The 12,998-nt window shown below is 44.7% G+C and overlaps 1 protein-coding gene across 1 annotated transcript in view; it reads right to left on the minus strand.

Annotated features, from left to right (window-relative positions):
- Positions 1-482: 482 nt before the first annotated feature.
- The window catches only part of GABBR2 (gamma-aminobutyric acid type B receptor subunit 2), a 435,702-nt gene continuing 423,186 nt past the window's right edge, over positions 483-12,998 (minus strand). The window contains exons 18-20 of the mRNA XM_061588946.1: positions 7,154-7,222; positions 4,751-4,868; positions 483-3,663 (exon numbers count right to left, since the gene is read on the minus strand). Of these exons, the coding sequence (XP_061444930.1) occupies positions 3,498-3,663; positions 4,751-4,868; positions 7,154-7,222 (353 nt within the window). The 3' untranslated portion in view covers positions 483-3,497. The remainder of the gene's footprint in view (positions 3,664-4,750; positions 4,869-7,153; positions 7,223-12,998) is intronic.

The following is a 12,998-nucleotide window of genomic DNA, read 5'->3' on the forward strand; positions in this document are numbered from 1 at the left end:
CCAGAGGGCCACAGGTTCCTCACCCATGTAGACCATTCTAGGAGGTGAGGAGAAGGGCTGCTCCTACAACCTAATTCTCTGCAGGAGCTGTTCACTGCTGTAGTGGGTTGGTGGTGCATACAGATAACATGCTGCGACAGCTTCTTTCTCTGGCCACAGAGTGGTCTATGACTAGCTGGCTCCCCTTTCCACTGGAAGACAGGGTCTTTTGTTAGAAGAAAGGCTTTGCCAAGGCTTAGCGCAAGGAGGCATCTCCCCGCTCCTCGAGCTAGGCTTTTGCCTGCCTAACAAACGTGGTATGAAATACAGAAAAAGAGGTCAGGTGATCCTGCCTCAACAAATGGTGGCTGAGTGAGCTTTTCTTCCTCCTAGCTAGAAGGACCCCTGTCCTTTTACAAGGATTGTCTGTGAGAAAGAGACTCACCAAGTAGTACTTAATTAGGTTTTCTTTATTTTATTAATAAAACAGATTTTTGCAACAATTTATTAAAAATTGGTTTTCATGCAGTATAAGGGGTATACAAGAAATTCTCCATGTATTCTCTATTTTTTTAAAATAATTTTTTTGACAGTTCCAGTCTTGGTTAAAACATTTGTGCACTATCACTGTTGGAAAATGCCACTGGGGCATGGCCTTGTCATAATTTTTTACAGTACGTTTTTGCTGCAGTATAAAAAAACGGAAACATTGAATAGCTATAGTCACTTTTGTGGGTCTTATTTTCTGCAGGAAATTAAAAAAAATGTTGTGGGAGAAACTACAGTTGCATTTGAGACAAAGAATGTACTGCATGATTTAAACCTAAGAAACGGCACACAGTCAGTATGCACAAAGAGTTACAGACACTCACTCACCGCCAACAGTCCAATACTTTTTGAAGTTTTTTGTTTTGTTTCCTGCTATGTTGGAATAATATTTTCTACAGAAATGTTTGTGTATACATTATATACAGTATTATTGTTCTTTTTTGAAAAGTAATATTTGTATTAAATAAAGTCCTGATGAAGTTTATCAATAAATTAAGAGAATACTGTCAACATACATACATACGCACGCTCACGCATACACACCAGATGACACCTGCAGTGGTTAGTGCTCAAGCTGAGTAATGTGCTCTACTTCCTGTGTGGTAGACTTACTCGCTGTTGTCCTAACACTTCCAGGTGCCTCCATGTCCTCTTAGCAATATGTATTCAGGAAGAGATTTCATGATGCTCCCAATGGATTAAGATTCATGGGTTATATAATCATGGAGGTGGGAGCAGGGGCATTTGCAGTGACTCAACTGATATAGCTCCTCTCTCATTCAGATACTAAATGCTATCCTGGGAACACTGGTGGAAAAAGATTAATTCCTATGGCATGAGAGAGGAAAGCGTAACAAATGACACCCCCTTCATTATGCCCTATTGTGGCAAGCTGAATTAATACAAGATTTAGAAAAGGCAGCCAGCCAGTATCATCAATGTTGAGCAATGCTGCATGCCAAATTGCCATCCAATTTGAGTGGCCAAGGTTAGAGAGCGCCAATGCTGTTTTAAAAAGGTGAAAGTGGTATAATTTCATCTTGTTGTGCTGCTTTCTCTGGACACATATATGTTGCAGAGTTTTAAAGCACTACAAAAAACCTGAACAGAGATAATGGAATGAGAATACAACACTGAGTGATTTTTTTTTTGCCTTTCTCCAGCCTGCAGCTGGGCTCTGAAAGTTGTTTCTGTCCCATTCAGATGGATTTCATATCCTAATAGCTTGCCATGTGAATGAACAAGAGCTTACATGAGTGCATGAATAGGCCCAGCTCACTGGATCTAAAGACTGTGTGAGTAAGACCTAACACAGCAGTGCTTTTCAACTGGTGGTACTTCACAGTGTGTTGGGTGGGTTGAGTATCAGCAGTTGAAAAGCACAGTCAATAGATGCATGGAAATGCATAGGCCTTAGCTCACTCTGAACATCCTATATGTAGTAAGGCAATGGGGGAGATTAGGCCTTGCTTCTATGCCATTCCCATGTAGAATGCACCATTTGGGGTTGTGAGTGAAGTGGCCTATAACTACATAGCAATAAGAACTTCAGGCAATTAGGTATCTAATGGGGAATGGGGAAATTCACATTGAAATTCTTTGTGCCAGGTAGTTGTGAAAAGATAGGTACACCTCTTTGGATCATGCATGCACAAACAACCCTTAATCTTGCAGGCTTGCACAGAACCACTAACAGACAAATAGTAGCACATGCTTGGATCAGACCTCATCAGTTAGTGATGGAAGCAATCAAACATTTCATTTCAGCTTTTTCATGTTGCTCTCTAATTAATAACAATTCAGTTGCTCTCAGGGAGGGAGTAGATTAAATCATGATTACTCAGGGGGATACCCACAATTTTTAAAAAGTCTTCTGGGGGTTTTCTACAGAAACAAATCCCATAATCATTGTTTGACTTTTGTTTTCTAATTTGAAGGACAAGGGGATTCCCCCCATAGGCAAACTTCGTTCAGAGTGTCTTATTCTCAGCTACCACTGTCACACATACAGATATAAAGCAAATGTTGTATATATACTACCTGTGCCTCTGCAGATTTCAGCTGCAGCAGCAAAATGTGGTGCCTAAATGCCCCACCCCTCCTTACTAAATAAACTGTACTGTAATTATGTTGTGGTTTAAATCAAGCAAACTCGGGGGAGGGGAAAACAATCCGTCCTGTGACATTAAGACTTCAGTACCCATCCTTGGCCTTAAGTGCTGTTGGATCTAGGTCTCTGTCCCTTTGCAGATGGTTCCCTCTGGAACCCCGTATCTTAGCAGGAGGAAGGAATGGCTGCAAATACTTCATTTTTGACTCTGGTCACCTCTCTGAGATCTTGGCCCTGGCCCTGCTTCCCCCTGACACATTCTCCATCCCAAGCGTATCTTGAGAGGGATGGAGCTGAGCTGAGCGCAAGTCTTAATGATACCTGAGGAACCATTTCTGAAAGCTCCTCCCCACTCAACGTAGTCCCAGAAATGAATGTCAGCCCAACTAACCGGTGCCTCCAGCACCTGAATGAAATCCCTGCAAAACAAAGTGTATCCAGTTCTGTTAATATAGCTCTCAGTTGATGTGATTTCCTTCTTTTTGCACATGGCTCCATGTTTTCAGTAGCATTATAAAGTTTAGCGACACTTGAGTGGGATCTTTTGTGTTTGTTCTTTGTCAAGTTTATGTTTCCCAGCCACTTGGCCTCTGGTAGAAATTTGGGAAGAATCATGGTTTGGTGACTTTCTTTGTGAAGCAATAAAAATGTCCATAAGGCTACAGATAAACCTCTGGGTGACCCTCTCCACTTTGCATGCCTTCTCACAGCAGTGGAGCTGGTCTTCCCCTGACAATGGCCTCATAACACTAGTTCCTCTGTGATAAGAGTTAAGGAGTATGTAGAAGGCAAGAGTTCGACACAAGATGTTCAGTCCAGCCACTGAGTACCAAAAGCAGTTCATCAAGCTCTGATCCTCCTACAGGCCAGAGACCATCACACGAAAAGATGGTGGCACATGTCTGTGCCGTGGACTGGCACTGGGACTGACACATGGACTAGCACAACTGGCGTCGACCCCTCCTATGGATGGCAAATAGGCATGATGAAGAATGGGCAGTTGTAAGGAGAGTCGACGTTGTATGCTGCAAAGACAGAAAGAAAGGGGAAAGATAAATTGGAAGCTTTGATAACAGACAGCTAACGAAGTATCCTTCAGCTTTGTGTATTTACTGAGCTGCTTTCCAACCACACATACATTCAGTGGATAGCCTGATAAAAGGGTCAAAGCACCTGAACAAACAAGCAAAGCAACATTCCCAAGTTGTAATAAAGCTTCTTTCTTAATGAACCATTGTGGCCTTGGGTCTTCACTTTGCTTTTCTCTTTTTTTCTCACATGCACAATCAAGATAGTACAAGGTCATTGAGGTCTGCAGCATTAATGCTGGGGCAGGATTTTATACATAATGAAGTGATACAGAAATACCACCATGCTTGAAAATCAGCATTTCTGTTTCTAGAGTTTGCTGGGGGCACTGTTAGCAAGGCCTCAAAATTAGAAAAGATTTTTACAAAACCTTGCCATAAGTGTGTATGTGCTCATAGAATCATAGCATCATAGAGTTGGAAAGGGCCTTTAAGGCCATCAAGTCCAACCCCCTGCTCAATGCAGGAATCCAAATCAAAGCATTCCCAACAGGTGGTTATCTAGCTGCCTCTTGAAGGCCTCCAGTGTTGGAGAGCCCACTACCTTCCTAGGTAATTGGTTCCAGTGTTGTACAGCTCTAAGAGTTAGGAGGTTTTTCCTGATGTTCAGCTGCAATCTGGCTTCCTGTAATTTGAGCCCATTGTTCCATGTCCTGCACTCTGGGATGATTGAGAAGAGATCCTGGCCTTCCTCTGTGTGACAACCTTTCAAGTACTTGAACAATGCTATCGTATCTCCCCTCAGCCTTCTCAAGGCTAAACATGCCCAGTTCTTTCAGTTTCTCCTCATAGGGCTTTGTTTCTAGTTTGTCTGCATCGTTGTCTGCTTGAGTGATTAAAACATTTTGCTCAAAAAGACCAAGGGACCAATTATTGTTAGTTTGTGTCTCAAAGCATTCTTTGAGACATAATTTTGTAAGTAAGCAATACATGGATTTAACAAAAATTACTTAAAAGCTGTTCAGGACTGGGAAGCATTCTCAGTTCTTGTGGCCATGCAACAAGAAAGAACCCTGCTACTTACTGTTCTGGGGAATTGATATCTTCTATAAAGTCTTTGCTTGTTCTGGAGGGCTCTGTAGTATTCCATTGGGCTTGTGGATTTTGATCAAGATGGTTTTTCAATACAGCTTTTTCACCATCTGGATAAAAGGAGAAAAGTGTATTACACTATCACTTTTCTGAAGTAATTTTATTTTTCAATGTTAGATTTGCAAAACAGCAAGAACTATTATATCAACTACAACAGTGTTTCTAAAATGTATTTAGTTGTTCTAAAATTTCTGTGTTACAAACTACCCAACCATGGCTTTGTGATACCTAAGAAACAAAATATTAAACCATTTAAAAACATTAAATTCATAATATAAAAATACTACCCCACCAACAGATCAGCTGTAGACCAGTCCACAGCATTCAAAAAATACCCTTGACCACCAGTCAGATTAAAAGCCCTCTGAAACAGATATGTTTTTACTCCCTTTCCCCTAATGACTAGTGAGCTGATCAGCCAAGCCTCCCTTGATGAGAAATTCTGTAGGGACTGTGTCACTTCTTTTCTGTTCGCAATTCTAATCCAGGTCTACTTTCTTTCCTGCCATAACCCAGCACTAAACAGTTGTCCTGCAAGTGAGTGGATGACGATCTGATTCTGTGTACACATCAGTGTGCAACTGTTCCCAGCTTAGGCCAGAAAATCTCTCCGAAGCACAGTGCAGGTGGTAGCTGCAACACAGACAGTGCAATCCTGTACATGTCTATGCAGAAGGAAGAGCTATTGAGCTTAATGGGCCTTTCTCTGAGGAAAGTGTGTGCAGCCTACACTTCAACTGCTAGATAGAGAAGGAGATAAATTCTTCCCTGGAACTTCATTTTGTCTCCCTGCTTTAATGTCTTCCCCCTACCTTAGGGGCAAAGGTGGTTTCAGTGCAACCCTCAGGATCCTCTCTACTTCCTAGAACTTCAAGCAAGTGGACAACCTTAAAACACAAGGCCTACAGTCAAAAACTTATTCTCCCTCTTTCTTCTAGAAAAAAAAAGCAAATGAATTTATTCAAGACCTAGACTTTTCTACATTTAGAAATATGCCTGAAATCCTGGTTTTGTTCCAAATGCCTCAAATCAAACACCATCTGATTTCATGAGTCTTTGACTTCACTGCTCCCAAAGGGCTGTAAAGAATACCTTAGGCAGCTAACTAGGACTGCTTCTAGCTCTGTTCAGTGTACCTCCCAATCCCTCTCCCCTATACCATGCACTAGGTGTAAATACATAGATGGTGTTATATAAATAATAAAAATAAAGGCTTTTCTCCCGGCCAGCTAGACAGAAATTGAAATCATTTCAAAGCAATGATAAATATTTTGTAATTAGAACAAAGGTGTATTATTGGGGACTGCTTATTCTGCAGACAGCGGTCCGGGGACTAGAGGCACATTTTGTGACACTATACTACTGGGGCCAGGTTCTATAGTAACTTCTCTGGAGTATTCTCTAATTTTTGTCAATGAAAATCTGAGTTTCAGCTCTCTCATGCTTTGGCCTTAAACAGAGGAGTTCTTCGGATGCATTAACTGGGATGCCTTGTTATTTACCTATGTGACAGAAATCTAATTATATGAAACATCACAGTACTGCATGGTCCCTTTATCTGAAACTGTCATCAAAATCGTGTTCATCATTGGGTTTTTCCTTGAGAACTTCAAATCTATTCACAGTGGCACAGTCTATTTTAATACACATTCAGAGTTACTCTACAAACATAAACATTCTCTCCTATCACCAGTTACCCTTGAAAAAATTATCCAAGTAAACCAGATTCTCTTAAAAAAAATCTATTTCATTTACTCTCACATCAATAGAGATGTGAAGGCCCAGAAAGTAAATTGAGAAATTCAGGGGGGGGAAATCCCAGGTTTTTTTCTGAAACATTGGAACCCGCCTGGAAAAAAACATCCCCCCCCCTGTAAAATCTCTTCCATCCCAGGCCTTCATATCTCTATACTTGGGGGGACAGAATGGGGCAGGAAGAAAAGTGTCTCTGTTCTGGGGCTTGCTGAGAAGCCCTTGGTAAGACCCACTGAAAAGAATGGAAGCTGCACAGCAACAGCAATGTGGACTCATGTCCACAAGGAGGCTACCTGAATATCTAGCCCCCATGCCAGAATTCAGGCATTAGATTATTCCCAATGCATGTGCTGAAACAGAGTTGCCATGTTAGGAAGAAAAGGTACAATTCCACAGAGCAGGCCTCACATGTCTTCTATTTAAGATAAGATGTTTTTGCTTTTTGTTGCTTGTTGTCTGCCATCCTGGGCTCCATTTGGGAGGAAGGGTGGAATAATAATAATAATAACAACAACAACAACAACAACAACAACATTAATATCTAGAGACTGGCTATGCTAGCCAGAGTGCAGACACATACCCTCAGAGAATGGCACACTAGAGTGATGTGAAGACTGTTTAATGAGCCTCACATTTTGCTGTTTCAGATCTGTAGGACAGAAAAGGAGAAAGCACTCAGAGGCAGAGCAGCAATCCAGAACAGCATTCTGCCATTTCAGACTTTCATACACCAGAGCTGTAAAACCTTGCTACTCTGGGAGATTATGACGGCCCAGTTAGCATGTAACACTATGGCAAAGCAAGCTTAATGTGAAGAGGCACATGTGCAGGCTCCTGAGACGAGATCACAGCTGTTTTGCTCCTCCTCCAGTCATGGATGCTGCTGTGCTGTGCTAAGCTATAGTATGGCTTAGAATGTTGTCTGAATCTGGATTTGTGGTTTATTTCTTTCTGAACAAACCACAAGCTATAACTATGGTCTGTCTATGGTTTGCAGGTCGTGGCTTCTCTGTGAGAGCTACGCCACCTGCTTGGGTTCATATGCCACACTAAGCCAAGCAAAGATTAGTACAGCTCAGCAGCAGAATGACCAGTGGAGGAGTAAGTCTGAAGAACTATAGATCAACAGGAATCTCTGGATTGATATGTGTTACATCTTATTGTCTCTGAACTTAGCCTCAATTTTGGGTTATTTATTTAAATATTTAAAATATTTTTAGGCAATTTTTAAGGGTTGAAATCCTGCCAAGATGGCTTCCAATATATTATAAGAAATGTGTTATATATTTTATAAAGTGTGATGATGTGGAAGCTTCATTTGAGTTCTATTGGCTGTTGGTCCTCTTTTTAAGGCTAAATTATTGGGAACAAGTCACCAAGGAAAGAATTTTCCTGTATTTGCAGTAGAGTTGCCAGGTCTCCAGTTTTTGCTCTGGTTTTTGGGTGTCCTCTCTGGGTCTCCAGGTGAGTCACATTAATCTCTAGACTGTTAGCTTTCATTTTTAAAAAATTAAGTTTCTAGGTGGTCTGGTTTAAAAGATACAAACCAACATGTCAGCCACTCCCCACAACTTCTGTTAGTACCAGCTGCTCTAATTCCCACCCTTTCAGGTTTTTAGAATAAGTAAAGTCAGGGTTGTGATTGACAAGATTTGTTGACCCCCAGGCAATACCTAAACCCTATTTCAAGTTCTGAGAACAATTTCCTTTTTCTGCTTGTCTCACATAGGAATTCCGTAATTATATAACTTTCAGCAGCATAAAGAGTACTTTCTCTGTACAGAATTGGGACTTGCTACTGAATAAACTTGCATAGGATTGCACTACAATAGAAGATCACAGCAGGCAAGAAGATCTTGGTAGGCATAAAAGTGTACATGCAGGATTTTTTAATTACTTGCAAAAATGGCACATTATACACTGTATCTTTCAAAAAAATTCTAAACAAGTTTTAAAAAGTCTACATGCTGCAGTGTTATACTTTTCTAATTAAGGAATCAAACAAGTTTCAATTTTACTGGACTGTTGAAAAGGGCAGCTTATTTGTCTTATTCATAACCTGTTTTGAAAACTTTCTCAACATGAAGCGTTTCTGGAAGTAAAGCTGCAATGCTAATTCCACATACATGGGACCTAACCCCACTGAATTCAGTAGGACACTTTTTGAGTAGGCATGGTTAGGATTGTGCTGAAAATCAGTGGGACTTTTGAGTGAACATAGGAAAGGATTGTGTTGTAAATCTCTCCCCTCTGATCCCTCCCTCCCCAGGTACGCCTGCCATCAGATTGGGTAGTACTGCCATCTAGCGTCCGAAGGCAAGAATGCACTAGAGTTAAAACCTGGGGCTCGAGCCCCTCCCACTCCAGTCTTCATGATGACGAGTCCGAAGTGGTAATCTGAAAGTAACCAAAGGGCAAAAGCCCCAGCAGCAAAGAAAATATACATAGCAAATATCATAGAACTTGCAACATAAGAACAGGTTTTAACTAAAGAAAATCAGACAGAGCACGAAGCACATAGATTGAACTATATACGAAATACTGAACGAATTTCCCCAGAAATCCCCCACAAGGGAGGGACGTGATGGCAGGCGTACCTGTGAAAATCACCCTTCAGGTGGGTCCAAGGGACCATTTTCTACAGGTAGCCTGCCATCAGATTGGGATGTACCAACGTAGCCCCCTAATAGGGAGGGATTCCTAGGAAGTTACAAATCAGAAATAACATGTTGCAGGACACGTCTCCCGAAAGAGGCGTCAGCTGAAGCATAGCGATCAATCTTATAATGCTTCACAAAGGAGTTAGGGATAGCCCATACCGCCGCTCTGCATATGTCTGTAAGAGGAGCATTAGTTAGGAAAGCCGCCGTAGTGGCAGCAGACCTGGTCGAATGGGCCGTGATGTTAGACGGCACTGGCAAATTAAGTGACTGATATGCAATAGAAATACAGGCTCGAAGCCAACAGGACAAAGTGGATTTGGACACCTTTTTTCCCAAAGATCTCGGATGGAAGGATACAAATAATGCGTCTGTCTGTCTAATATCCTGGGTGCGAGAGAGGTAAACTTTGAGCGCTCTCCTAACATCCAGCGAATGCCAGGCCTTTTCGAGGGGATGGACCGGCTTTGGACAAAAGGATGGAAGTACAATGTCCTGGCTACTGTGGAAGATTGAGTTGACCTTAGGACAGAACGATGGATCCAGCCTCAGGACTACAGAGTCCTTATGGAATATGCAGAGATGACGGGCCGATGACAAGGCCTGTAACTCCGAAATCCACCTTGCAGAAGTGATAGCCACGAGGAAAAGGACTTTAAAAGACAACAGTCTTAGAGGCACTGAGGCAAGAGGCTCAAATGGAGGTCGCTGTAATGCCTGCAAAACTTTGGAGAGGTTCCAGGATGGAAAGTGGTGACGTACCGCTGGAGAGAGGTGGGTAGCTCCTCTTAAGAAGCGTTTGATGAGCGGGTGAGTGCCTAGGGGTGCTGCCAATGAAGAAACAGACAGAATTGAGGAGATGGTGGAGGCCTGTCTACGCAGGGTGTTCGGTCTGAGTCCCAATGTCATGCCTCTGTATAGGAACTGTAGAACGTGCTGTACAGTGGCTTGGGGTGCTGAAAAACCTTTGGAAGTGCACCAGCTGGAAAAAGTACGCCAAGTACTCTGATAGATTCGAGTAGTTGACGGACGCCGAGATGCTAAAATAGTGTTTATGACCCCTTGAGACAGACTTGAGGCAGAGATCAACTGTGTCCGCTCAAAAGCCAGGCTGTCAGTCTCAGCCAGTTCGGGTCCGGATGCCAAACTGGTCCTTGGGAGAGAAGATCCGGCCTGATTGGAAGAGTCCAGGGAGCCGCCATTGACATCGAGAGGAGGTCCGAAAACCAGGGTCTGCGAGGCCAGTAGGGTGCTATGAGTAAAATCCGTGTCCGTTCGAGTCGGAGTTTTGTCAATGTCCTGCCTAGGAGTGATATGGGCGGGAAGGCATACAGGAGCCCGTGTGGCCATGGTGTCATCAGCGCATCCACTGCTTCCGCCGTTGTCTCTAGGTACCTTGAGAAGTAACGAGGCAGTTGGCAGTTTTGGCTGGAGGCGAAGAGATCCAGTGAGAGGGGGCCGAACCACCGTTGAAGGAGGGTGAACACAGCTGGATGAAGTTTCCATTCTCCCGGATGGATCATTTGCCTGCTGAGCCAGTCGGCCGTAACGTTTAGCGTGCCGCTGAGGTGTTCTGCTCGTAATGACAGGAGGTGGGACTCGGCCCAGTCGAAGAGTCATGTCGCTTCTTCCTGTAGAGCCCTGGACCTTGTACCTCCTTGTCTGTTGATGTGAGATTTCACGCAAACATTGTCCGTGCGAATTAGGACGTGTTGTAGAGCGAATAGTGGCTGGAAGTGTCTTAGAGCGAGATGAGCAGCCCTGAGCTCCAGCCAGTTGATGTTGTAACTTAGTTCCTGGGTTGACCACACGCCTTGGACAAAGGTGGAGTTGCAGTGGGCTCCCCAGCCGGACAGACTGGCATCCGTGGTGATTAGGACTCTGGTTGGGTCCCGGAACGGTGTCCCCTTGGTAAGGGAAGTTGTGGATACCCACCAGTGGAATGATTGCGTCAGAGATTGGCCCAGAGGAATTACGCGATGGTTGGACTTGGAGATGTCCGCTTGAAAGGGTAGGAGAGCCCATTGTAAAGGTCTGGAATGATGTCGGGCCCACGGAACGATGTGGATGGTGGAGATCATTGCCCCGAGAAACTGGGCCAGAAACATGACATCTGCTGTGGGGCGATGTAGAAGTAAGTTTGCCATGGCTGTGATGGAAGCAATACGGTCTGGGGACAGAAAGGACATGGCTAGGGATGTGTCCAGTATTGCCCCTAAGTGCTGGAGGCGCTGAGTTGGTTGTAGATGACTCTTTTCGGCATTGATCAGCCAGCCGTGAGAGTGTAGTGCCTCTAGGGTGAACTGGATCTGCCTGTTGGCCAAGTCCCGGGAGCCTGCTCGGAGGAGGAGGTCGTCGAGATAAGCATAAATATGGACCCCCTGGAGGCGGAGATACGCCAGCATGGTGGCCATCACTTTGGTGAAGACTCAGGGGGCCGAGGAGAGGCCGAATGGAAGGGCCCGGTATTGAAAATGGAGGTGGCCTAGTGCAAATCTCAGGAACCGTCTGTGACCCGGGCAAATTGGGATGTGTAAGTAAGCGTCCTTCAGGTCGATGGATGCGATAAAGTCCCCTTGTTGTAGAGCCTCTACAATAGACGCCAGAGATTCCATCTTGAAGTGGCGGTATTTGACGAAGCAGTTGAGGCCCTTGAGGTCTAAGACCGCCCTCCATGAGGAGTCTCGCTTGGGGACCGTAAAGAGGACGGAGTACACGCCTTGTAGCCGTTCGGATGGGGGAACAGGCTCTATAGCGGCTATCTCAAGTAGATGTCGTAGTGCGTCCTGCATGATCTTTTTGCGTGCCCTGGAGATGGGGGAGATGCAAAATTTGTCCGGTGGTGTCTGCCAAAATTCTATATTGTAGCCCTGGGTGAAGAGAAGTCTGACCCAGGAGATGTTTGTCAAGTTTAGCCAGATGCTGGAGAAGAAGGAGAGTCTGCCTCCAATGGGGATGGAGTCAGAACTGCCTGCGTTGACGGTTTCCTCCGCCATATGCCTGCCTGCTCTGGTATTGGCCCCTGTATTGTGATCGTTGTCTGGACCAGGGTGCCTTGAAGGGACGGAAATTTGTAGGCCTGGTGTCCCGTCCGCGTCCACCGGGTCGTCCTCTCCGAAAGGGTTGGAAGGAACGGTAAGGGGTAAACCGTCGTACGGGTCTGCGGTCGTCTCTTTTGGCCGTAGCTAGTGCAGGTTTACGATTGTCCTTGGGGTCGACAAGGACTGCTTTGAGAGCGTCCTCGCCGAAGAGCATATTTCCCGAGTATGGAGCTAAGGATAAGTTGGTTCTGGCAGTCGAGTCGGCGTCCCAATGTTGGAGCCATAGAGTACGATGAGCTACAATTTCGGCTGCAAGGGCGCGTGCACCATGATGGGAAGCGTCTAATGTGGCGTCGGCCACAAAGGCAGCAGCCTTGTGTATCTTGAGGATACCTTTCCTTAGTTTGGCGGTGTCGGAAGGCAGAGCTGGGGTCCCAATCCCGGGGAGCTGGATCCCGGAGAGTTGGGAGAAGAGTATTCGGATGGATGGCAGAGGGAAGGGGGAGGAACTTCCCCCCTTTGGAGCGAAGACGAAACAGAGGAACTGCCAGTGATAAGGTCGCTTAGCAACGGGGAGCCTGAGCCCTCCCTGGACATTCTCACGCCTCCCCCTCTTTCAGGCTCAGAGCAAGAGGGGAAAGAGGGAGGGCTGCTCACAGCCGAAAAGCGGGGAGGCAGTTTACCATCAGCCCCTCCCCTATCCCCCATCCTGGAATCGGAAACT

Source organism: Rhineura floridana, chromosome 1 (assembly GCF_030035675.1).
Source record: "Rhineura floridana isolate rRhiFlo1 chromosome 1, rRhiFlo1.hap2, whole genome shotgun sequence".
NCBI classification, from domain to species: domain Eukaryota; kingdom Metazoa; phylum Chordata; class Lepidosauria; order Squamata; family Rhineuridae; genus Rhineura; species Rhineura floridana.